General features: G+C 39.9%; 2 protein-coding genes across 4 annotated transcripts in view; one reads left to right on the top strand and one right to left on the bottom strand.

Moving 5' to 3' along the window:
* DNAJC5B (DnaJ heat shock protein family (Hsp40) member C5 beta) overlaps window positions 1-7840 on the bottom strand; it is a 54313-nt gene extending 46473 nt beyond the window's left edge. Inside the window, exons 1-2 of the mRNA XM_061342808.1 lie at window positions 7540-7840; window positions 2305-2429 (exon numbers count right to left, since the gene is read on the bottom strand). The gene's annotated coding sequence lies outside the window, so the exon portion shown is untranslated. The remainder of the gene's footprint in view (window positions 1-2304; window positions 2430-7539) is intronic.
* A 3304-nt stretch (window positions 7841-11144) lies between these two features.
* The window catches only part of PDE7A (phosphodiesterase 7A), a 75539-nt gene continuing 60184 nt past the window's right edge, over window positions 11145-26499 (top strand). For all 3 annotated transcript variants that reach the window (XM_061342789.1, XM_061342787.1, XM_061342791.1), the window contains exon 1: window positions 11145-11415. In XM_061342789.1, coding sequence (XP_061198773.1) covers window positions 11278-11415 — 138 coding nt within the window. In that variant the 5' untranslated portion in view covers window positions 11145-11277. The remainder of the gene's footprint in view (window positions 11416-26499) is intronic.

The following is a 26499-nucleotide window of genomic DNA, read 5'->3' as shown; positions in this document are numbered from 1 at the left end:
CACAGCGCACAGCTAAGGCTTCTCCTGCAGATGAATTACCCGTACGGGAGACTGTAAATACAGAATGTGGCCTATCACTGTGGAAACGGCTTGTGCAGGCTCCCCAGAACATGCCCCGATCCGCACAAAAGACACAGAGTGTAATCTCTTGCCAAACCACCTTTCTTTCTACCCTCAGAGAGAGGGTGCTGGGTTGCCTCTGACTGAGAGCATTAAGCAGGGGAGGGAAAAAAAAAGAGGAAATTACATGTCTGAGGTTTTTCTTTCAGGCAAATCTCTTATAAAAATAAAGGAGTGTACAAATGTCTTTGTTTCCCTGCCAACTTTTATAAGAACCAATTAAGACCGAGGAGAGATTCATTTTCCAGTTTATTTCAGACAGAGAACAGCTAATGAATTTAACCTATTGATGATTTTGCAGCTGCCTGCTTTAATTTGCTTATGATTGAGAAACAAAAAGTTAGTGTAACAGCAATGAGCTGCCAAAGCCGCTGAGCGGTCACTGAAGCAGGATCCAGCTGTATAATCAAACTTCAGCTAGGCAGCTGTGACAACAGCTGTCCTTCTGAGCAAGAAACCAGCATTAGAATTATTGCCACTGCTTAGCAGTTGCTTATTTCCAAGTTGAATGATTCGTTCATAGTGAAGTCAATATAATTGTAAAGGCACAGAGTGCTGGCATTTATTCCCTGCTAAAGAACATCATGCACTTTTCAACTTTACGATTTATCTAGTGGTTCTAATAGAATATTCAGGCCACAAAATTCAGTGGTAATTGCTATCTATAAATGAAGAATTATGCTTTAACAGAAAACAGTCTTTAGAGGTAAATATTCACAGGCCTTAGCATAACTCCTATGTCTTAGTTCAAGCAAATTTTATCAGAGTCCTACCGACTTCATGGAAATCATACAGATTTCAACAGAGATTTTTACGACTGCTGTAAAACCTACAAGATATTTTTTTCATGTCCTTCTGATTGAGAAGGTGAGATCCCAGCCCCCTATAAATCGGTGACAGAACTCATTGAGATTGACAGAAAATGAACATCCAATCATGCAGCTCTTATTTATAATTTTTTCCATAAACTACTGTGCATGACTGGGGAACCTTACGGGTTTTGCTCACATTACATTCGACAGTGTTTTGTGGTTTGGTTTTGTTTTTGCTTTCCCCAAAAGTACTGGGGAGGATGATTCACTTCAGGGAAAGTGATGTACTTTATTTTCTTGCTTTCCTTAAAAACCAGCTCTTCAAACTTTAACATGTCATTTCAAAATAATGTTTCAAAACAATTAACAAGTATTAGACAGGGATTCCCAAACCATGGTATCCTAGCAGCAGGCTACCTAAGCTACTTAGGAAGGCATGTGCAGTCCTTGGGAACCACTGCACCAGCCAAGGTTAACCCTGTGTCAGCTCACGCATGAAGCTTTGTATAGTTTTAACAAATGGAAACAGGAATATCGAGTAACAGCTAACTCTCCAAATTTGCACTGTTATGTGTTTATTCTATTCCAAAATCACAAACCTGGAGATGTGAGTCTTTTGCTGGGAAGCAGAGCAAAAGCTGCCTCCTTACCGCAAGTAGAAATTGGCCACCAGCACCCTCTGGCTGGAATGTTACAGTATTATAAAGACTTACTTCTAGCATGTGCATGGAGTGTATGCCATGGAAAAGGGAAATGATTTGCTGCAGTATGTATGCCATATCAGCGCAGAACAGAATCCATATTATGTATTACTTGGTAATAGTCAGTATATGCTGCTACTGTTCATTCACATCACAATCTCTTCTTCTGGCGCTGAGCACCTGACTCTCTAATCTTTCATCATTAGCTTTTGATGTCACAATTCATAATAGACAATTTGCAATAACGGATTTCACCAATTCATCCTTTTCCTATTTGCATATTATTTAAAAATCACATGCAATTTAAATTAATGTATGGTTACAAATTACGTACAAAACAGTGTTTGTTCCTACATTTGATAAGTAGCAATTATCAAATAAGCTTGCATGCTGAACATTTGTTCTTTTTTTCCAAGTAGTGCTTAGAAAGATCTATTTCACCAGTTGTTTCCTCAAATGGACATTCATGTATTTAAACATAATAAAGTGACAAGAAAACAAAAGTATATCTGAAAATTGAATTACATAGCAATTATGCTTTGAATTCATATGCTGTTTTATCTTGCAATAAACTAGTCACTTGTAATGCAAATGGTATTGACTTGCAGTGTACTAGTATTCGTTCTGACTTCTCAAAAAGTCAATTCTCCCATTATCTGGGAATTGATTACCTTAGCTACAGATTCAAGGATGTGTAGTTGGCCCACAGATCATCCAGTTCAAGATGAGCAGTAATGTAAACAATCTTTCATCAAGTTCAGTTGTTTGGGCCCATTGGTTCTCAAGTCTTCGTGCTCTGCAGTAAACTATAAGGATCTTTCATTAGAGGCTTCACACTCATTTTGTCTTTTTAGACAAATTACAGGCACTGTAGAATATGTTTTTTCTACTTATTTTGTGTAATCATGAATTGAGTGTACAAGTAAAACTTGCATACAACTCAGCAGATGTCATGGTTTTCCCTGGTTTTAGTTATTCCATAAAACAAGCTGTCTTACAAGTTTTGAACAATTTGCAAAGTAGTGTATTTATTCAAATTTTATACATTTTAGAATGAAATTGCATAGTAAAGAATTATATTGATAAATATTCAAAGTCCAAGGTGAGATTAAACATTATAAAAGCTGAGTATTTCCTTAGGCCTATACTTGTAAAAAGTAGTCTACAAACCTCTAGTCATATAATTTAACCTAGAAAAGTGCTGACATGGTATTGATTTATGTAGGTTTAACTGATGTTCTGACACATGACTAGAGGGTGTTCTCCTAATCCCAACTCAGCAAATCATGTAAGGACAAGCATAAAATTAAGTATATACTTTGTACTACTAATACTTTATGCCAATTAACCCATATTTTTGCAGCTAATTCTGCTCTCCCTGTCTTGTATCATAAATATTATATATATATTCCATGTTATATAATTCGTTATATATTCCATATATCTGCTACATATTTCAATATATGTTACATATATACTTGAAAGAATATCTTTATCTGAGATCTTGAAACTAGATCTTCTAAAATGAGCTACTTTTTGTATTATATAGTATCTGATTAATCCATTACATAAACCTTTAATCCATTACATAAACTCACCATGGTGCTCCCATTGCCTGTTTTATACCTGCTGCTTGTACCTGCTGTGCAGCTTGTCTGGTCCCACTTTTTGGGGGGTTAAGGTTAATTTTCTTCCAGCTTAATGCCCCAAACTCTCCTGGCTTACACTAGAGCTGAGCATCAGTACTGGTAGGAGCAAACAGCCATCAGGAGTGAGGTGGAAGGGCATGGCCCCTCTGCACAGCAACATTTAACTTAGCAGAGATGTATTTTAAACCCATATTTCCAGTGCACACCACATCATTAAGAGGCTCAGCCTCTGTGTTTTAGTGCATGTCTTCCTCCCTTCCCCCTCAGCTTTTAACCAAGAGGCTTGTCTCTAATTACATGCAAAGCTGCTTTTAAGAAACTGATCGAAAAATGTTCTCCTAGTACTCAGACTGGCTTTTATCTGAACATAAAAGTCAGTTTATTAGAGTTAATCCTTTTAGTATGCACTTGTCTTACAAAGAATAATTTTCTTTCATTTGGTCAAGACAAAGGAATTCAGGAATTTCTGTAAACTCACCCTCCCATTGCTATGTTGCGTTTTTGTTGACATATTGGCAACATTCTGTCCAGTTTTAATTGGATTAAGCACATAGAAATTTAGTGAGTTGTAAATCAGACAGGATTCCAGCTACCTTTTTGCTATTTTTAAAAACAAAAAGCCTAGCAAAGAATAAACCTAAATAAAACCACAGGTAGTCTCCTGAAAGTAATGAAATCTTCTTGCTGCATTTGCTCAGGTAGTTAATAGAAAGACCGACAGAATGACAGATGTTTTTCCAGACTTTCAAGGAGAAGTCATGCTAATGCTAACCCTGACACATTGTTTTCTTCACAAAGAAATGTCAGGATGCTACATGGTGGAAAAACATGAGTTGCTGCAAATAACTTAATCCTCTCACTTCTGTTCAGCTGAATGGGATTACCTTCTACTGCTATAGGTTTTGATAGACGAGCAGTCCCACCAGTTAGCTAAAAAGCAAGCACAGAAATATGAAACACCTGATTAATGTTTGATACAAGCTCAAATTTAATGGAGAAACTGAGGAGTATATTTGAGCATCTTTTGAAAAGGCAGAAAAAACAACTACCTGTAATATAATGGAGTGATTTAATTTGAATACAATTAGTATACATTTTTTTACTGCTAATATGATCCTCTGAATGTAATTGTTAATGCTAATTGTAGCTAATAATTTATTTCAACTTAATACTTTTTGTGAGGGAATAATTACACAAAATGGCACTTCAATAAAAAATAAAACTGAATAGTAAAAAAGCTGAAGTGGAAGAGGAAGGTGGGTGTAAGAGAAAGACTGCTCAGTTCCTGCACGCAGTCATTTAACTATCACGTGTGCAAATGGTGTGAGTTACTCAAGTTCCCATTTTGATTTGCTTTCCCCACCAAAGAGAAACTCTTGTTTATGTGTCCCTTTTGCTGCTAGAAATTTTCCAATAAATTTAACATATAGAAAAAAGAAACTATTCTACATGATCATACAAATGAGCTTCTACAGCAAGGGAGTGTGCTTGTGTTTAATATATTAAAATGTTCTTTCTCTGAACAATTCTAGTGTTAAAGGTCTCATTTCTGAGCTTTAAAAAACAAACTCCTTTCCTTCAGTTCTGGACAACACAACACAGTGAGATTAATAAAGTACTGTTGCTTCAACCTAGTTGGCTAGTAGGAACCTTATTTTGCTTCTAGCAGTATTAGATATTCTCAGTTTTAATATTGTAAAGCACTTTTACCACACACTAAACAGGCCAGTAAAGAATCAGATAGGACACAGGAATCTTTTGAATCTAAATGCAACTTCCAAATCCAAAACTAACTCTCAGTCTCTAATTACGTAACTAACTGCTTAATCTTTCAAAAATACAAGAAAAAATTGCTTTAAAAAATCTTTGTTAAGAATGTGCTGAAAATCACTGTTTTATGTAAAGAAATCTTGAAAGAATGTGCAATTTTCATGAGATACAACATATAAAACATTAAAAAATAGCAAAACCAAATGAAAATAAACTACATTTTCTAAAGACAAAACAGGTAATGCTCTACAACTTATCATGGACACTACCAGGTACTGTACACTGAACAGTATGTTGGTAAATGATTCAGCTGGCAAATGTGCAATGCATTCGTCATATCTGTTCATAGGGGTCCAAACCCATTAACAACACAAAAAGCTGTGAATTTTCAGCTTCTAATAACACCATTAAACTTGTAAGCTGCACCTCTGAAACTGCACCTGGGGTTCACATATCCTCCCACTCTGATATTAAAAATATTCTGTGCATCAGCTGTTATTATGCATGTAAAAATGACACAAAGAGAAGCTTTCTCCACAGGCTTATGGTGACACCAACGCCCTTAGTAATTTTAACACTACTGTAGCATGAGGTTTTTTTGTCCAGACAACTGTTATCACTGAGAAAAACAGAACTTCAATGGGTGAGACCACTTAAGTTGTGCACACTCCAGCAAGTTTTCTAGAAGAAAGAATAACAGCATGAAAAGAATCACCTTTTCAAAATTGTTATTCACAGTTATATCTCCAGTGGGGTTACAAAAAGGTGTCTTTGAACCGATATTGAACTTCTGACAGCCTGTAGCTGTGTTCAGAACTGACTTTTGGTAGCCTGCTTCCACAGTCAGTCCCTGTTCCTGGAGACCACAAACTGACATTAAAACTCCCATCTTAAATGAAGCATAGAGAGGGATTCTTAGAGATGGAAGCAAAGAAAAACCAAAATCCTCTGAGATCACTCTTTTTAACTTTCTGCTCCAAAAGTTCTGGTTTTGGTGCAGAATTCGTACATCTCTGTTAGCCATCGTCAGTTTAGTGAAACTGAAGTTATTATAAATATTGAAAATATTCTAAACAGTTTCAATATAGTATTCAGAATACCAGGAATTGAAGCAAAAGCAAACAAGCAGTCTGCCCAAGCAAGTCCAACCGACTTAATCTGCTTCTCCAGCAGTGACAAAACCTGTAGCTAATGGGAACACAGTACACATGACATAGCTCATCTTTGCTGACACTGCCCTTCTACACGGTGCACCCTGACACTACTGTAAATAAAATGACTTATCTTACTTCATCTGATCAACTTCGCAGACACAATGTGAAATGTCTAAAATTAAGAGAAAATCTGCAGTGTTCGTTCCTTTCAGTGAAGAGAAAGGCAACTTCAAAGAATAACTTGACTGGCCTGCTGTCTTTCCCTTAATTATTGACTATGAAATTACCTTCAGGCAACTACTCTTTAGGTTAAGCTTAAGTTAGGAAAGATGAACCTGGGCTACAGAGTAGATAAAGCTACTCCAACATGGGTGCAAAAATGATTAGAAACCATTCCCAGAGGAGTTAGCGAAGTTTGACAGGATATATGAAATACCATTCTTCAGGTGTCTTCCAGATCTTGGACTCACTCAGTCATAAAATTTTCACTGTTGATCTGGCTGATTTTAAAAGCATGCTTATTAAATTGGCAGATGACAGACAGCCAGGAAAGACTGCAAGTATATTGAAGGACAGGACTAGTAATCAGTATTTACCAACTGAAAAAGAAAATGGGTTGAGGAAATCACAACGCATTCAGGTAAAAGCAAATGCAAATTATCCCACTCAGGAAGGATGAACATGCTGAGAGTATAGCTAAAAGTTCTGCAGAAATTGATCTGTGGGTGCAGGGAATGACAAACTAAACAGGAGTTTAAAATGTTGTATTGCCACAAAAATCCAAACAAGCCCGATGCAGACCCAGGGTAAGTCAGAGGGAAGGGACACACCAAACAGAGCCAGGAGTACGCTCCAACTGGGCTACCAGATGTCTGGAAGTTCTGTGGAAATATACAATATTCACTCAGACAATAAATCTCAGCAAAAAAGAGGATGTATTTGGGTGTATGTTAAGAGAAATAGCACATGCCAAAAACAATGTGTAAAAATGCAGTTGCTGAGGACAAAACAAATGAAAAGACGTTTTTCCTGTCTATAGAAATTACTGTAGCTTTCATACCATGTAACTTCTTCAGGCAAGAGAAAAAGCTAAACACTCTTGTATTTGTCTTGATCATGTACCTGTAAAAATAAGTATTTTCCGTGTTCTTAGGGTGTGTTCAAAGTACAAGCATGTTATGCTTTTGGGAATCTGTATTTTCGTTTTTGTACAAGAACATGGGAAAAGCAACCTTTTTTGTTCAGACTGTTAAGCTCTGCCAGTGTTAGTTGCCTGTGCCCCAGTGGCACTCTGTGCTGTTTGATTATCCCAGCAGAATGTCTGCTGGAGTACCTGTGTGATTTCATCCTCTTCTCATACGAACTAAGAAACTGATTCAGTGATCTTCCATCTCTCCAGTTTCACAAATGCCCTTCTTCATGATAAACCCAACCATCAGTAATGCTTCTTCCTTGCTGGACAGCACACTGAAAATTATAATGATGTGTAAAAGACAGTGACTGTAAATGTGAAAATAATAATTGAAACTTAATTAATACTCCCCTCAATGTGAAGAAATTCTGATGTGTAGTCTCTATTAAAGGCTGTATATGCCATGATTAAGAAGCTACAATAAACAGAGCTTATACAGGTAAACTGTGCCACCTCATGATTTCATATGACACATTTAAGAAGTGCAGCACCATGGCGCTTGAACAACTCCACGGCTCAGAGGGAAAATAACATCATTCAAACAAAATGTGAATAAACACTTTGGTGTTGGTATACCTCTGTAACAAACTCACTAAAAATCTCTGTCATGTGCTACAGGCTCTTAACTTCTTCACTGTGAGGGTGACCAGACATGGGAACAGGTTGACCAGAGAAGTTATGTCTGCGCCATCCCTGGCAGTGTTCAAGGCCAGGTTGAAAGGGGCTTTAAGCAGCCTGGTCTAGTGGAAGGTGTCCCTGCCCATGGCAGAGGGTTGGAACTAGGTGACCCTGAAGATCCCTTCCAACCCAAACCATTCTGTGATTCAATGATTCTATGGACTTGCAGCAAGACAAGATAGCAGACAGAAAAGGCAAGATATAACATATTAAGCATGTATTATTTTTGTAACAAGCATATCCAGGCACTTTTTTGGTGACTTAAACCATAACTGTAAGGCTTTGTCTATCATCCTGAGGTGGGATTATTCTTCATAAACTCACAAAAACAATTATCACCTGGCTAATATTACTAACTTCTGTATTTATTAAAAATAGTAATTTGTCCTGAAAGCAGAACATTTATGGAATCAGTCACTGCCTGGAAGATCTATGCCTACTTTGTAATAATGTATTTCAGATTCCTCACAGGTGTTTATGCAACATTAATTGGAGATCAAAGATAACTTGTTTATTAACAAAGGAAAACATTGGTTATGCTATTTAAGCTCAAAGTGAGCACAAATATGACCTTAAAGAACTGGTTTCAGCTTGTCAGTTGGAAAGTACACAGAGCTGATATGAACTGTAAAACACATTATCAATAATTTTTATTTATAGTTTGACCATATGGGTTTGAAATATACACTATGTATATTCAGTGAAAGTAAGAATATACTTTTTCCCTACCAAAAAAAACCCCATGATACATTGTTCATAAATTTAATTTTACATTGACTGGAGTAAAAATCCATCCTACCTGAGCACAGAAAACTCATCAGTTATTAACAGGAAAGAACCAGAAGTAATTATGAAAACATGAATGAGGGAGGGAAATCCTGACTCCAGTGAAACTGGTGGAGTTCTATCAGTAACTAAAATGCGCTGTTGATTTAATGTAAGCAGGCTAAATATGAGTAAACTGCCGAAGAATGCAGAAGAAAACGTAACATACCTTAATTACTGAAAGATATGTTATTTTATTTTGAATTATGGTGGTTATTATATTTTAAATTATTGCACATGTGCTTTATAAAGTCATACTGTGAATGCTTGTGATGTTTTTATTTCAAGAAACGGGAGAAAAGCAACTGAAGAAAGCTTTTCAGAGGCAGCAGTTGATCCAGTGTCCTCTCATGTGTTCCGATTGTCGTGGAGACTATTTGCAAAGCAACGTGGGATTGCAGTTCTGCAAAAGAATGAGCTGCATTTGTGACCTTCATTGCTCAAACAGCCACCAGTCCACATCCATAAAACTTCTTGCTTCTGTGACTAGTTCACACAGATGAAAATCTTCCCTACAAACCACCTATTCCTTCCAAATGGGCTCTTCCAAAGCTGTGTCACTGCCTATAAATAACCATTATCATGTGAAATCTAAACCTTTCTGCCAATAAGCAAGCACTTAGAACAAGGTATTATGCAAACTTAAATCATATGAATCATTTTGCAAAATCTGATTTTTAAGTGGGTGCAGGCACTTCATTATTACTCAACAGAAACGTTCCTTTACCTATCCTGCTGTATTTAGAACTTTTTTTTTTTTTTAATGATGGAGAAATAAAAGAGACGAAAGGATGCAAAAAAGCAGCTGCAGTGACAACGGGAGGCTTAGTCCTAAACCCCAAATTTTAAAGTGTCCCAGGTAACGTGATGTGCGTAGTTATGGGCCACATCGCCTCACGAAATTTTCCTGCTTCTTCCAGCCCACACCCTGGAGTACTGTGGTTCGCCAAGAATCTCATTTTCTACCTTCACAAAGATTACACGGTATTATTACATCTTCAACTTGTGAAAATCCCACCCCTCCATGTTTTAGAACCTGAAGAGCTAGGATTCAAATGCAAATACAAATTCCTCCGTGTATAGCTTTTGAGAGGCGTTTTAAGCAGAGTTATCTTCCCCTATTTGATTTTGAATAGCCATACGTTCAGGGGCAAGCCATACAGGTCGGTGGGTGCCTGGCTACAAAAGGTGGATCGCACCTCGGGGCAACCGTAGCCCCCGGCCAAGGGAGCACAGCCGGGTGGAGCCGAGCGCTGACGGAAAACACGGGCAGTCAGCCCCTCTACGGCCGCCTTCCCTCACCGGCTCCCGGCCCCCTCAAGCGTCGCCCGCTCAGCGCCCGGCGCGGCACGTGCTCAACCCACTGAGTGGAAGGAAAGAGGCAGGGAATTGAAGGAGGAAGGTGCCGCCTCCGGCCCCTGGGCAGGCAGCACTGCGGGGCGGGGTACACCACAACCGCCCCTCCAGCTAACACGCCCGCCCCCCCGGCATCGCCGCCGGCCGCCACCGAAGGCGCGAACAGGAGAGCGCATGCGCCTGCCGCGGCGCGCGGGGCCCGCTGGCGCCGCCGAGCCACCCTGCTGCGCACGGGCGGGAGGAAGGGGAGAGTGGGTAGTTACGTGATGACGCTTTGCGTGTCGCCAGTCGCGCGACCCACGCAGAGTCCGTCGGGCTTGTGCCTCCTTCTGGGCCAGTGCGCTCGGGGCTGTGCAGAGTGGGGGCGGGCGGGGCGAAGGCTTTCTCCCTCTCCCTCCTCCTCCTCCTTCTTCTTCTTCCCCTCCCTCTTCTTCCTCCTCTTTTTCCCTCCTTCTCCTCTTTCTCCCTCCTCCTTCTTCTTTCCCCTCCTCCCCGGGTCCCTTCTCCGAGGGCCCGACCCCTTCCCCCCGGCGGAGCAGGGCCGTGCAGCTGCGGCGCCTCCTCCTCCTCCCGGCCGTGCCGGACAATAGGGGTGAGAGCGGCGTGTGTCTCACCCAAAGCGGCCCCCCCAGGCCGGCCTCGACTCCATGCGCGGCGCCGGGCAGCGGGGCTGACAGCGGCTCCCGCCGGCGGCAGCGAGGCCCGAGGGAGCGGCCCCGGGCTCCGGGCCGGGACTCGCAGCCTCCGGCCCTTCCAGAGGCGTCCCGCTTCGTCGCCTCCCCCTTGCTCCCAGCGGCCGTTCCCGCCAGGCTTTGGCGGCTGCGGACAAAGGCCCGGGGCCCGGCGCGGCCCGGCCCGACCCCCCGGGGTGTGCGGGGTTGGTGAGGAGGCGCCGGGCCCCCGCGGGGGTTTGCCGCGGGCTCCCCCCCGCCGCCCCGCTGCGGCGAGCCCTGCGCGGGCAGGTGCGGCGGCGGGCGAGGCCGCTGCCCTGCGGCGGGTCGGCGCACGGAGGCTTCTTCAATGGAAGTATGTTACCAGCTGCCGGTGCTGCCGCTGGACAGACCGGTGCCGCAGCACGTCCTCAGCCGCAGAGGGGCCATCAGCTTCAGCTCCAGCTCCGCGCTCTTCGGCTGCCCCAACCCCCGGCAGCTCTCGCAGGTAGGCACCGCCACCGGGCCCGCCGGCTCCCGCCTCTTCGCTGCGGCGGCAGGGGTCTGAGCCCACTCGGCGTCCCGGTGGTCCCCTGCCCGGGAGGGCGTCCCCGGCTCCTACTGGGCGCCAGTGCCTGCCTTTGGTGTCGGCAGGGAGCTGAAGTGCCGGGGGGGAGGGTGGGCAGGCGGTGGAGCTGCCCCCAGGGGCTCCCGCGTTGCTGTGGCGGCGGCTGGGGCGAGCGAACGGCCTGCCTGTCGCCCCGGCCCCGCCGCGGGTCGCGCCTTCCCCGCGGCAGCGACGACGACGAGAAAATACAACGTTTTGTACGTTTATGGCTAGTTACTGTCGAGGCTGTCTTTTTAGCGAGAGGTGAAGTCCTTGGGGTTTATTTCCAGAGCCAGGGAATTATTTGTTTCTTTTGTAATTTTTAAACGAGGGCTGTTTTCTAGCTCTTCAGCTTGGGCTTTCTTTGAAGGGTCTTAAGTTTCCTATGGGGCTGCCAAAAGCTGCAGTGACTTTACTGAAATAATGAACATGCACTGCAGTGTTTTATTTGGGATGCTAAGCTATTTCTCCCTCCAACTATAAAGACTTGCCAATCCGTCTAGAAAGACAAAGATCCTTGGCTTTTTCACTTACATGGTATTGTTCCCTGCCCGTATTACATCAGTTACAAGATGAACTATACTGTATTTTGTTTCATCTGATCGTGTTGGAAATACTACAAAAAGGGTCATTATAACTATTAGGACAAAAGGGAACTTTTTTTTTCCTTGTGAACACTGCCCTAAATTTCTGGATATGCATTACTATGATTTCCCAGGAAACAGTGATGAAATTATATTCTGATGGAAGTCCCTAGAGAAAATGTGGAATTATGGTGTAAAGCATGTGTTTTGGTGGGAAGTCAGCTGGTTTGGGCTTCGAGGGTTTTTCTGTAACGTCAGGATTGAAAGTGTTCTCTAGTATGTTGACCTAACAGAAGATGTTGCCTTTGCGCTTTGCATGTGTAATAGTCATTTTTATTGTTTAAGTTTTGGGGTTATCTTACACGGTTATTCTGCTTTTCCATGGCTTGCTTGACTTCATATATGCACTGGTCTCTTTTGTCTTTGTCCCTCGTTTGGTAGCAGGGAATCCCTATGTGTGCGAGCATTAGGCATGTGTATGTTTGGGAAGAATCGACAAAATACTGTTAATGACCAGAAATTTCAATGATTGTGAAAATAATTATTAGTAAGCAAATGAAGATGGGTGTATGTTGACAACCCTTCCTTCCTTCCTTCCTCGAGTATGAATATGATGATTGACCAAAACTTTGGTTTTATCACAAATCAGTTTTCCATGTAGCAAATGAGTTGGAATATTTTCTAGTCGTACCACTTGATCTTGAGTTGTGCCTGGTGGTGGTGAATTTTCCGTTCATATATCTTCTTGAAAGTCCAACCTAATGTAGCATGTTTTGTCCTGTGCAAATAAGAGTAAAGTCTCTCGTTTGAAGCATTTGTGGCCTTCTGGGAAAAGGAATAGGCAAAATGGTCAAGGTGATAGATTGTATTTATGCCTTTTGTGCGTGGTCTCTGGGGCAGGTGACACATGAAGTGTATACAAGTTTATCAAATTAAATATGGTATTGACATTTAAGGTTGCTTTTTTTTTTCCAACGTCCGAGCTTCTCAATGGATTCCCTGTTCTGTGATCAGTATGCTGCAGGTAGATTAGAATGAGTCACAGGGATAGGTGCTTGAATAATTTGTAAAAAAGTGTAAAATGTGTGCATGCGTACTTGACCAGTAGTATTTTGTTGGAGTAACTAGAGAACCAAGTTTATGCATTAGTAAAAGGGAATTTGAATATTTATGTGAGGAAGTCTGTCCGTGCTAATATTGGCCAGCTGATTACAGCTATGTTTTGCTGCTTTTACCCCCTTTTTTTTTTAACTTTCCTCCTGAAGTCTCCTGCAGCCAATAGGTTGTGAATGTCTGCTGGACCTGCAATCACAAGCTGGTGTAAATGATGGACTAAGAAGCATGACCAGTGAGATTAATGATTCTATGTAACTTTTGAACGTCACCTTACAAGTCTCCTCTAAGACTCCTAGTATTTCACTACCATTGCTGTTCAATCTGAACCCTGACTAGTCATTTTCAGACTTCTGCTTGGGCTAGCTTTGAGCAACAGGAGTAAAACTGGAGGTGTGTATTAGCAAACTCAAGAAGCTGGTATTTGCAGGCAGCATTTTACAGTTAATGCATATTTGGAAGATTTTCTTAAAAAACGTAATGTCTTGAAAATTGAATTCCCACTTAGAGATTAAAAGTGAAATGACTGAGGCAGAAGACATTTTAGGCTTATCCTTTCAGCGAGAAGGTATTTTACATGGGAAATACACGTGAGACAAACGCATGCCACATTAAATATAGCAATTAATTGTGACAATGCGTAGCAGGCAAATATTAATCTCTTCTAATATATTAGGTGGAACTTCAGGTAAATATTTCATTAGTTTTACTAAATGGGTTCAAAATGGGATGCATTTTGTGTTTTCTATGAAGCTTAAATGAAGTGGTACTGGAAGTGACCTCAAGCATTCTGGTCTGCTTCTCTCAGCCCCAGGAAGGATAAATTGTACTTGCAGTATTATTAGCAGATGTTTGTCTAATCTGCTTACTTAATCTGTTTTTAAGATACAGTCTTATGAGATGTGGTGAGCTGACATAACTCATTGTTGCTGAAGGTGAAAAGTCCTGACACTGGGCATGTGTTATTACTACTTCCTTTATACCATCTCTGATGCTTGTCAGGTGTTTACTAATTCAGTACTTTAAACCAGCAGAAAAGTAATGCAAGCAGGAAACTGAGTAGCTGTCTGCTATTTCTTAGAACAGAATAGATTTACTGAAGTTTGTCAGAACTGTTTTAAAGGAAAGGTTGGTACCACTAGGCTTTTGAAACCCATAAAAGCCTCAAATAATAGAAATTACACAATCTCACTAGATGACTTAACTGTTCTTAATAGTGCTTAACTGTTCTTGTCATAAGAGTTCTTTCCTAATACTGAATTTAGATCTTCCTTGTGGCAATTTATGCCTTTTACTATCCCCAGTAAATTTAGAGAAAAGCTTATTCCTTTTCTCTGCAGTTTTCTTTTATGTATGTGTTACTTCCCTATAGTCTCTTCTTTAATTTCAAAGTATTAACAACAAAAATAGTAAAAGTGACATGTTACCTGGAGGTTATTTGTGATATTTATTGTTCAAGCCCAGTCAAGTGAAAAGCTGCTATTGCATGAGTTTATACAATTGTTTGAGGTAGTAATTGTCTTTGAACATGAAATAATTTTAAATGCTAATGCTAAAAGCTGTTTTTAAGGGCACTTGAATGGGTAACAAAATGACTAGGACATTTCACACTGATGAGATTGAATTTAAGTTCACTGTATGATCAAGTGGATGTTAAGTCGTACCTTGGATCCTATGTTTAGGGGTAATGCACATGTACATGTGTCATGTACATGTAATCCTAGATTTGATTTAAAGAGGATGTATGGGTAAAAAAAGTCACGAAGAACAGCTGCACTAGTGGATTCTTCAGTGAAAGGTACACCCTTCCTCTGAAAAACTCTGAACCTCAACATAGGACAAGAGGTAATGGCCTCAAGCTGAGTCAGGGGAGGTTTAAACTGGATATAAGGAAAAATTTCTCCACAGAGAGGGTGATAAGGCATTAGAACAGGCTGCCCAGGGGAGTGGTGGAATCGCTGTCCCTGGAAGTATTCAAAACCCATGTAAATGAGGCCCTCAGTGATACGGTTTAGTGGTGGGCTTAATTGGCAGATCTTAAAGGTCTTTTTCAAACTAGTTGATTCTATGAATCTATAAACCAAGTGCTTTGACCACCTTTGCTATGTAACTCCTCAGTGTGTTTCACCCGATGCAATCCAAACATGTTTCTCTCTGTATGTAGCATTACAGGTTACAAGACATAATTGAGAGGTGTATTTTTATGGTCTGAGCATAGGCATTGGTCCATGTGAATCCCATGGTTGCACCTTTTTGCTAGGAGAAGTGTTGGCATGACCTATTTTCTCCTTGCAGCTGCTCATTTCTGCTCCTGTGTTTTCGTCTTAGCTGTGACAACTTCTTTCTTCTCTCTTTTTGATCAGGTTATTTTCCAGCCCTGACTGACTACAGAACAGTTTCACAAATGGTTGTGCCTGTTAGGAAGCAGTACACCACAATGGTAGACCAGGAGTAACGAGCAGTGGGGAGACAAGAAATACCTTAGGTTGCCCCTGCTATTGAATGTAGAGACTTACCCTAAACCGTTTTTCTTTCCTCATCCGCTGTTTTTCATAACACTTCTTCTATACCTTTCTAATTCTCTCCATCAGTGTTACTCAGTTGCTTGCTCTTTTATTAGCTTTCTCCTGCCTTTTCCCATATCTCTGCTGCATGAATAATTAACAAGTTAAAATAATGAAATAGTTTTCATGCTGTGATTCCTAGCCTCTGGAATTAATTCTGTGTGTTGCTGCTATGCTTGCCATTCCCTTCATCTTGTATTTATTGTGTCTGGTTGCTGAGATTCAATCTATTCATATGAGAGGCAGAGACTGACTCTAACGACGCACAGCACGGACAAGTTCTGATTGGGGATTTCAAGCATACAGTAATTTTAAGTGGTAGTTCATTTTTAAAATGCTCTCTGACTTTTATGACCAATTAACTTTTTCATATGTTGTAGTGTAAAGCAACTTTGGTACTTGCATTCTGCAAAAGGTCATAGCAGCTTATTTCATGGCCTATAATTGCCTATGTAAGATCTAAGCAGAATAATAGTTTAAAGTCCCCATTAATTAGATTGTCTTAAATCTCCATAAGTCAATTCTTTGTTCAGATTGTGTAATAGTATGTTTTGTGCTTTGTATGAACCTTAATTTTCTGATGCTATCTTTAAAGAGAAATTGGTTTGAAAAGAGAAATTATAGCTATGTGCCCCTTAAGTTGTGAAATACTGCATTTAAACCATAAAACAATTTTACAAGAAGTTGGCATTAATATTCAATATTCTATATGAACTAATAATGCAGATGTGTAATACAAATACACATTGTTGGAATTATTAGTGTTTCACTTGGGATGTCTGTTTCAGCAGATTTTCTTTTATGCCTCCCCCCCCCCCCTCTGTATTTGCTAAGCAAGTCTTTTTTGTTGCTTGTTTGGGGTTTTTTTTAGTTTGAGAAAAGCAACAGTATCAAAATTTGGTTAATTCTGAGTCAGTATGGGCTAAATTATGAATTCATAAGGTATCATAAAAAGCATGTAATTTTCTGACATTTCTGTTATTCTACTGTTTTTGGCATGTAGAAAATAATGTTGAGAACATCTGCGGTTGAATCCTTATTTCTTCAGTTCTTTTATTTTCTGCAAAGCCTATGGGGGAAAAGAAGCCCTGGTAACAGTCAGAACTGTGATTTGTTAGAACCCTTCTCATGGTCATGTCAATGACCATTGTCTTATTGTTGTCTTGTGTTTCCCTCATCACTCATTATATACAAGTTCCTGTGGTTTTATGCTAAAATTGCAGATTTTTGAATAAACTCATTGTCTAGCACAGAGGATCTGTGATTTGCGACTGTATTTCTAGGTCCTGCCGGGTTATGGCTCACATACAAAACACCTTTTGATTGGACCAAACATGCTGTATTTTCCTTTCTTACAAATTCACAGAGTCTGTATGGAAATAGTAATTCGGCAGCTCAAGTTAGGTTGTGTTTTGTGTTGTTTGGGGTTTCTTTTTGTCCTTTTCCTTTTCTCCCAAGTGTGAAACCAGCATAATTTGGTTGTCCTTTACTGTGGAAATCTTTGTTGACACACATAATACTTTTACCATGTGAATTTGTATGATTGTGTGTTTAAGATACAAATCCATGCATCTCATGATACTATTAAAGGAATGTAGGGTGTTCTGTTACTTAAAATATCCTTTCCTTATAAATAAAGGACTGGGGTGAACATCCTAAAAACTTTTAATCATAACCTTTGAAATCATACTGAATACTGCATTTAGTGCAGTTAGTCCTTTGTGTGCATTCACAGCTAAATGAAATATTCAGTTCTACTTGAAAATTCTTCTGAATAAGCAAATAAAAGTGCTTGGTGTGTGCATGCACGTGCACGTAGGGTCTTGTAGGAAGCATATGTCTGAGACCAGGAACTGAACCTAGACCTCTCAAATTCCAGTTCAGTGTTATGCACAGAAATCCTCATAGGAAAACTTGGAAGAGTTTGTATTTCATTAGATGTGGCATTTTCCTCAGTTTGTTCTGATTATGTCATTAACAAGTAACTGCAGTGTAAATAAGCACCCTGTGTAATCCAGCCAGGCAGCCTGCCAAATTCAAGATACTTTATTATGAAAATGCTGTTCTGGAAAACTGGAGTTAAGGGTTAGTTGGGGAATTGTTTATTTGCATGTTTGCATCCTAGGTGTATTGTAAGGAATTCTTAGCCAAATATTTTGTTTTCTTTCTGTTTGAAAATAAATTTGTGGCTGTTATCTCACCTTCCCTGCCCTCCTCCCTTCCCTACCTTGAGATTTTTTTACTTCTGTTACAGCAGTCTTAACTCATGTTTTCCTCCCACTTCTCCAGCTTTGTACACCTGTGATATGGCAATCTGATTTATTATCTTCCTGACCACACTCCCACAGTAATTATAATTAGAGAGATTCCTGGAGCCTGCTTTTCATCGCAAGGTAGAGGGCAAATTCTTTTCTTAGCTCCTAGATGAAAGTGTGAAGGAGCCAAAATTTGCAGCAGGCCCTCCTTCTCTGCATGCTTGAGCATCAGAAAGAGTATGCTGCAATGAAAATAACCAAGGTAGTTCTGTATTAGCAGATTTTGCTGTCTCTCCTGCTTCTTGCTGCTAAATGAGGTATGTAGAGAGAAAGAGCCTGTTTCCTTTACCAGTGATTTTTATTTAGTTTTTTCCCCCAGTAGCGGGTATGGCTGTAGGCTTCTCTGACTAGTAAACTGAAGTAAAAAATCTCAAAAAGATACGGGAACCTATTCCAAAGCTATGAGGGAAAAGGTTATAATGGGAAGTGTTGAGATTTCAGTAGGCAAATGAGCCTTGGAAAGGTTTAGCATCTTTGTGTGCATTCTCTGTCTGATATGGTAGTCTTAGTTGTCTTAGAAATTGAGGTACATATGGTCTTGGGATGCATAGAAGCAAGTGATTTCCAGAGGGACTCAGTTACACAGATCAGAAAAAGTTAACACTTTTGCAAAAAAATACTGGTTTAACTAGTAGAGACTGGTAGCAGAGGAACCATACATAGCTGTTGTGTCAGAAGTGATGCTGGCCTGTGTTGTTTCTTGCTTTTGTAGCTAAGACATTTCATATATAGATGCTATAGTTGATGGCGTACTGAGGAGGTTTCACATTTAGTCAGGCATGAACTCACACTTCCAGTTTTTTTTTTTTTTTAAACTTTAAAGTTCCTGTGTGACAGAAATAACCTGAAAGATGTATGCATGGTGGCGGTGGGGTGTCAGTAGTGCGCTGTCTACACTTTTGGAGCAGTAAAGGCCTCTAACCAGTGTTCAAAAAGTCTGGAGTACTTAAATTTCCTTGATTATTATCTGTGCAGTTTTGGATAGTAGATTTCAGCAACTGCAATAGTTGAGCTCTTGTGCTGGGCAAAGAAAAATCCATGCAGTTCCTTTTACAGCTGCAAACATGGTGTGAAACTGCTAAATAAAAAATGTCAGCATATGGAAATAGGTGAGTTTTTTATGTTCTTGCTTATCATGAGGGATGTAGAAAGTAATTTGATGGGGTTTTCTTCTGTCAATTCTTCTGTTGTAAAGTCTGAGCTACATTTCCTTCAGCATGGTAATAGTAGGAATTTATGCCCCTCTCATTGGATTTAAACAATATATTTAATCAGCTTTTCCTAGATTGTTTTCATTTGGAGAAAATAAGCATATTTGTCCAGATAAAACATCTAGTATTTAGCCCATAAATTGACAGAGGAGATGGTAGAACTTTATACAGTGCCTGAATTTAAAAAAAGAAAAAAAAAAAGGTAAACTTGAGGGTTTTTTGTCTTGATGATCCTATAATGTCCCACATACTTCCAAAACACTGTTGGTGCCACGGTCCCACCCTTTTTTTTTTTCCTTCTCCTTTCAAAAAGGATACTGGTTCTCTTCTGAAGATAGTCACCCTGCTTTTATCTGTCACTTCAGAGTATTGTGAGAGTTTTGTAGCCTACCATAAATGAATACCAGAAGTTAAACAGCAAATTGCAGGTACTAAATACCTTAAATTTTGGTTGCAGGGAATGTGTTGGACTTGTAATCTATGATCTGTATCAAGTTTTAGGCTTTTGTAAGGAGAAATGCTTAGTCTCTGTAGAAGTGTTGAATAGTTGAAGCTATGGTTACCTTAGAATTTTCTTTTTCATGTGTTATGGCATTATTTTTGCCAGTGCCGTCCAGCTTAAGGTGAGGGCCAAAGCCATGTTTTGTGTCTTAATAAAAGGCCCTTAGTTAAAATTGTTCACCTACCACCTTTTGATACAATAGACCATAAGTGACATAATCTACTGTGCACTACAAGGCTAATCCATTTTCACGAGCTTTTTAGGAAAGATGATTTGAGAGGATTAGACGACAAGTTATTATGCATGATTGGTTGGCTAAATGTGAAAGAATGTTATGACTAATGAAGTTTAAGACTTCTTTAGTTTTAATACCACTGTTCATGTGAAAGCATAGGAAAGAAGCTGTATACTGAAAAATCTGATTGTATTAAAACCAGTTAGAGAGCCAGGAGGTCAGATTTTTCTCTTATGCTTGAATGTGGCAGTCTGGTTAGGGTGGGAGGACACAAAGACTGATATGCTAAAGAACACGTTTTAAATTCATTTCTTAATGTAATAATACACGTTGCAGAAAGCTTTTTTTTTTTTCCTGACACTCCTCACATGAAGATTGTAAAGTTAAGTACAATGGTTTTTGTATTTAAAGTGCCATGCAAAAGAGGAGGGCAATTTCTGTAATTCTACCTTGTTTGACTCTCTGCTGTGCTTAGTGCTTGGAGAGACATGGTAGTTGATGATTATCATCGACTGGAGACACAGTTTTTATTACCGATATTATTTTAAACAGGTTTCTTTTTAAGGTAAGAATTTTATTTAATGTTTGCAGTTGCAGTTCCAAGGTGCTTTTGGTGTTAAATGTAAGTAATACTTCTTGCACAGTAATTGCTTTTAGCTGCATTTTTTTTACCCCTCCCCTTATGCTGACATTTGTGCTACTCTGACCCTGCAGAACTCTAGTTTACTGAGCTACAGCAGCAGAAAGCCCTTTCCTTTTGTAGCAGTAATTTTCTGCTGATTTGGCTCTCCCTGGCTTTCTTGCAGAAGCTGAGGACAGTTGGTGTGAGGGAAGGAGCAGGGTCCTGCAATGTGTGGCAACACTGATTCAAGTTGTTTCCATTGCAGTTGGAGGAATGTCCAGAACAGCTGATGAGTGTGTGGAATTGTTTCACTTTCTCCCCAAACAAGAGTGGGATGAATAATTCCTTGGTGTTATTAAAATTAAGTAATGCACTGTATTCTGCTATTTCATGTTCTTGGAAAAAGTGTCGTGCACCACATGGCTCTTATACATTAGTATTTCTGTAACTTAAAACTCTGTAATTTCATCTTTATTAGATGAGCCCATGCTTCCGTATTTTTCAGATATGGGGTAAATTTGACTTAGTAAAAAAACCACATTATTAACCTTTGAGCAAATGCTTGATAACGTACACCAAGTCCAAATAATCTACATTTATTTCTCTTTTTTTAACTGTAAAACATCCAGTTTGGAAACTTGGGTTAATAGACTTCTTCAGAATATGAGATTTTGGTTTTGTTTTTCTTGTGTATGCAAAGTATTTTTAGAAAAAATGTGCAAGTGAAGGGTTATTTTCATGTGAAACGGAAGGTGTCTTTCTGCATTTTTTTACTGAAAAATAGCCATGACTGTTACAGTTAATAAATGAAATGTGTCAGAACATGAGGATCAGTCCTGTCTTTTGTCTTTGGAGCATTGCTGAGAATAGTTAAAAGGCTTGCTTGTGTGTGTGTGTATATGTGGGAGTGTGTGTGTATATATGTATCTGTGTGTATATATATATATATATATATGAATGAAAATAAATCTACAGATATATATGAAAATGTGTTAACTGAATAAGGGTATGGTGGGTGCTGCGTGGATTCAGAAAAGAGGAAAACCAATATTCATTGTATTATTTGCTACCATGTTGTCTTGTGTCCAGCAAGTCACAGGATAAAATCATGTCCTAAATATATCAATTTCTGGAAGACTTGTTGCTTTCACTTGATCTTTCTAAGCAAGAAGATTGTACTTACTGGATTGCTAGCCTTTATCATTTACAGTAAGGTCTTAGAAGCACCTGGTCAGAATGAATAATAGATAAAGACACATTAGTTTTACACTGTTGCAAGTATTTCAGGATGATGTCGGGTAACTTTTTAGTTTTGTTTGGATTTTTTTTTTCTTCATATTCCTAGTTGTTAAATATCTCCTTCAAGCTTTGTAGAGCTTGCCCTGGAGCATGTCTTAGACCAAGGACAGTAGTACCATAATAGCTCATCTCTATGTTACTTAGTTGCCAAGTCGAGCAAATGTGGATTGGCCAAGTATGTGCACAGTTGTTCAGTCATCCTTTCCTGCTGAATTTAGTAGAGCACACAGTATGTCAGTCATGTTGATTGGCAGAATTATTTTGAATCTCAGTCTGAAGTATGTCCAGTTCTGTTGGAGGTATTTGTGGGTGGGTTCATTAGGGGCCTATGGGGAACCCAACCCCTGTTCCTAGAAGTGCCTTGAGGGAGTTTGGATGTCAAATGCTGGTCTGCAATGCAGCACCATGAGAACATTCCCAAGAACCATCAACATATAAGAGATAAGATAACCTGTACTGCTGATACATTTGCTGGGTCATGATAGAAGAAACTGCAGCAGTAAATGTATTGGCTTCCATTTCATGCGTACTGGCATTTGTGAGAAGAGAATTGATCAGTAGCAGATGATTGTTCTGCAGATGAAGTAAAGCTTGAGGATGGAGTGATGAGCATGTGCATGCTTTCTTAGAAGCTCTCTATGTTTGCTGTAGAATATGCTTTGTAAAGGTCTTACCTGGCTTTTCCTTTGAAATATTTGTAAGAACGAAGAACAAGGACTGGCTAAAGGCAGTGTATGAGTTATGCTACCAGTAGTACCTTCTGGGGTTTGCCCCCCTTGGGAGAAGGTGAAGATCAGGTAACTTGTGTGAAGTCCTTGATGGCAGAATATTACCTCTGCCTTTTAAGAGATTGGTTTGAAAGCAATATGGTTTTGTTGACTGCATACATTGATCCCCATCTGCTGTATTTTCTCACCTCTACTGCCTGGTGTATAGCATTGCTTTCTTCATGTTCCTACTTGGTGGCCCAGGTCCAGATACAGCCTCTCAAACTCTCTGAAAGTTTCAGGTGTCTTCGTAGGGCCCGCTTTACTCCAGAAATGCCAGTGAAAATGGGCTTGGTAAATAAAATCAACTTATGATTTATTTACTATAGTAATATGTAATAAAGTCTTACGCAGATGTTAGTTTGCTTTTTATGAGTTCTATTGATTTCATTGCTTTGAGGAAAAAGAAGGAAGCAGATCTGGTCAGGAGGAGAAAGCTGTTGACTTCTAGGGCTTCTGTGAGCACTTAAGCTTGTGTGTGTGTTAATGTAGTGGGGTGTATACTTTGATCCCTGCTTCTCATGAAGTGATATTCTTTGCTGGCGATGGGCTGTGCTGCTAATTCTCTGCAGGGGATGAAAGAAAGACTGCTGCAGAGAGTATGGCAGCGCCTACACAATACAGAGAGGCCTCCAGTGAGGCAATAGTTGCTGAGCTACGGTTTCTAACATTGAGCTTGCTTCTCGATTGCTTCTTCAATGGCTGTGTATCAGTTTTCTCACCCTTGCTGAAGCCATATAGTGGCCTCTAGCACTGCCAGAGCAGTGAGAAGGCTCCTACTTTTTTGTTGCAGTGGTCTTTTAAGCCCCTCTCGGGGCCTCACAAGGGTGTGAACTGCTTCGTGTCCATGGTCAGTTGTATTGGCCTATAGATCACATAATTAACTGTGTTCCCAGTTTGGGCCCCCTCTGTTGCTGCTTTGACTCATAATTCCAGCAGATCCAGGACTGCTGCCTGCGCACAACTGGGATAAAGGGCTGCATTTGAGATGTGCCTGGCACATAATTCACCATCAGTTTCAGCGTCCATCCCTCTCTGGATTGTGGACTGGCTTTGGGTGGACACAGGATGCACTAGTAATATTAACTTCAAAAAGGAAGGGCACAGAGAGAGAAAATCCTGATTTTGAAAGTGAGCCTGATTCCGCTGCGTGTTCAGATGGAGAGTATGGTTGCAGTTTATAGTTTCTGTAGGTTTTTCTGAAACCTTACTCTTCTTTTGACTGCTGAGTCCTTTGAACACCCGAGTCAACCAGTAGAGAGTATGGGCCTGAACTAGTTTATAAAGGAGGACTGTGAAATGTGCTTTTGTCCATAGTCCACACGTTAGTGATTGGAGAGGGTTTGGCTAAAGTTCTGGGGCAATGATGTTGGGAGGACTAACGGAAGTTACTGATGTGGGTTAATTAGACTTGTAACAAACTGAAATAATTCAAAGTCAGTTTTCATCCCATGAACAAACTTATGTGGCAAAACCCTCTTATATACAGCTAAAGGAACTGGCATCCTATCATTGCTGTACTTTTTTTTTTTTTAATAGCTTCCTCTTTAAATCCAATCTCGGGCATCCTGTAGGTTTTTACTGCTTTATTAGCCCATGGTCTTATGTTTTCTAGTTCAGGAAAGAGAAATGTATTAGTGAAAATTCGTTGGTGCATTCACAGTAATGTTTGTATTTAACAAGATTAGGAGATTTGCAGTTCTGAAGGCAGATGAAATGTTTTTGTAGTTAAAATGGATATTTAGTGACGTGATTATGTTGTTTAGTTTTGTAGCGTGCAGGTCTAAATATTAGATGACTTTTACTTTACCTAAATATTTTTTCAGTTTGCAGTTCTGAACTGGATTTGTGTGTGGTAGTGAGTTATACGTACTTGGCTGAAAGGTGCAAGGGTGGTCTGCATTTGAAATCTTTTTCAGTACTGTTGCACAACCTGGTGTTAGAATAAAACAGGGATCAAAATGCTATTAAACCTCTGCTCTAGGGCTGAAGAATTATGCAAGGAGTGCAGGTGAGATAAGGGACTGTCATCTCTGCGCTATCAGTGGTGACCTCTCATGTCCTGTGTGATCTGGTTGAAATGTGCTGTTGAAGCTCCTCTAGCATCTCTGCTCCCATCTCAGCTATGCAGATAAACAGAAGTGTTATCCTTCACTTGGCTGGTTTTGGAATATTTCCTCCTTCATAAATTACAAGTCTTACAGGCTGTTCTATAGGCTCTTCTCTCTGCCATAGAATATGGTAGTTCTGCTCCTACACTTCTGAGACGAAGAGGGACTCGTGCTTAGTGGAACAGGGTCTGGTCAGTCTGTAATCCTTTACATGGCTGTTTGAGACAGAAGAGGGTTGAGAATGAAGACATATATAAATATTTTTGGGTCTGATGATGCAAGCTGGGGCTCAGGGCCAGTAATACAGGATTACTGGTGAAGATACTTTAGTAGGCATTAGTGCTAGCCTGGTATAGCTTCCACTTTTAACTGCAGTATATTCTTGTAGTAAGTAGTATATTGCTTTTTCACTAAATAAAATGAATGCATCTATGCTTATTTGTGAGATAAGGACTCATCTTGCATAATAGCTTTGTTATGCTAGATCTCCAACACTTAAGCCTCCAGAAGCAGCCATGGGTTATTCTGATTATTGGGCATGTTTTTTGTCACAGAGAGCAACATGATGACTTTTACCTCTTTAGATTGGAGAAAGAATTTTGGTTTATGGGATTTAAAATAAAGTTGTTGTCTTAGTATTCCATGGACATTAAAAAGCTGCTGTTGCTCTGCTAAAGAAAGTGCATTTATCTTTCATGACTGTTCACCTTTGTGAGTACATTTCAAGTGTTCAAGGAATAAATTATTCTGATTGACTGCTTTTAATAGGCATTCTGCTAAGGAAAGACTGAAGGATTTCCAGGCTGGTTGTTTTCAAAGTTCTCAAGGAGTATTTGAATGAAGCTAGCTAGTGGACAGAATCACAGAATCCCAAGGGTTGGAAGGGACCTCAAAAGAATCATCTAGTCCAACCTCCCTGCAAGAGCAGGGTAACCTAGGGTGCATCGCACAGGAACTTGTCCAGGCGGGCCTTGAAGCATAAGGGCTGTGCTTGGTAATGCTGACTCTTCATCATACTATGTGAAAACTCTAATAATTGGGCCTTCATACTCACAAAATGGAGCACATAGATGTTTGTATCTCTTACTCTCTTGTGTAAAAGAATGTTTTTTTACCTCACAACTTTAGCTATAATTTCTCAAATATGTAATATTCAGGAATGTGTCCTTTTTGATGTTAAATACACAGAGGTAAAATATTTCAACAGTAGTGTGAAGGAGAAAAGAATCTGTTTGAATGTGTAAAGTTAGCAGGAAAGGTAAGTAAAAGGTATAGCAGGGCCTGTAATTTAAAAGGGGAAAGAAATGGAGTATGTTCTTGTGTAGATTTCTTTTGTATTTGAGATGGAAGTTCCAATGTAGTGGTATTAGAGAACTATGCATGCTTTGATCCTGTCCTTTGATTCCTTGTCAGGGTACAGAAGGTGGCCTAAGCGCAGCCTTCTGCAGCTTTCTATTGCCAGTGGTAAAGGAACAAACCAGGTAATTCATTCTGTCTCGTCAGGAACACATACAAAGGCACAGACTTCAACAAGAAATAAAGGGATTTAAAATGCAATGTATGGATAGATAAGCTTTGGAATTAAGATGTTTCAGGTTTGCTACTTTAAATTGTCATGCAATCACAGACTAAATTATGGCAAAAGGATACCTTTTTGAAGAT

Source organism: Neopsephotus bourkii, unplaced genomic scaffold (assembly GCF_033783945.1).
Source record: "Neopsephotus bourkii isolate Nb327-2 ecotype Australia unplaced genomic scaffold, CSIRO-AGI_Nbou_v1 NB_1820, whole genome shotgun sequence".
Taxonomy (NCBI): domain Eukaryota; kingdom Metazoa; phylum Chordata; class Aves; order Psittaciformes; family Psittacidae; genus Neopsephotus; species Neopsephotus bourkii.
This window is presented reverse-complemented; position numbering and strand designations above follow the sequence as displayed.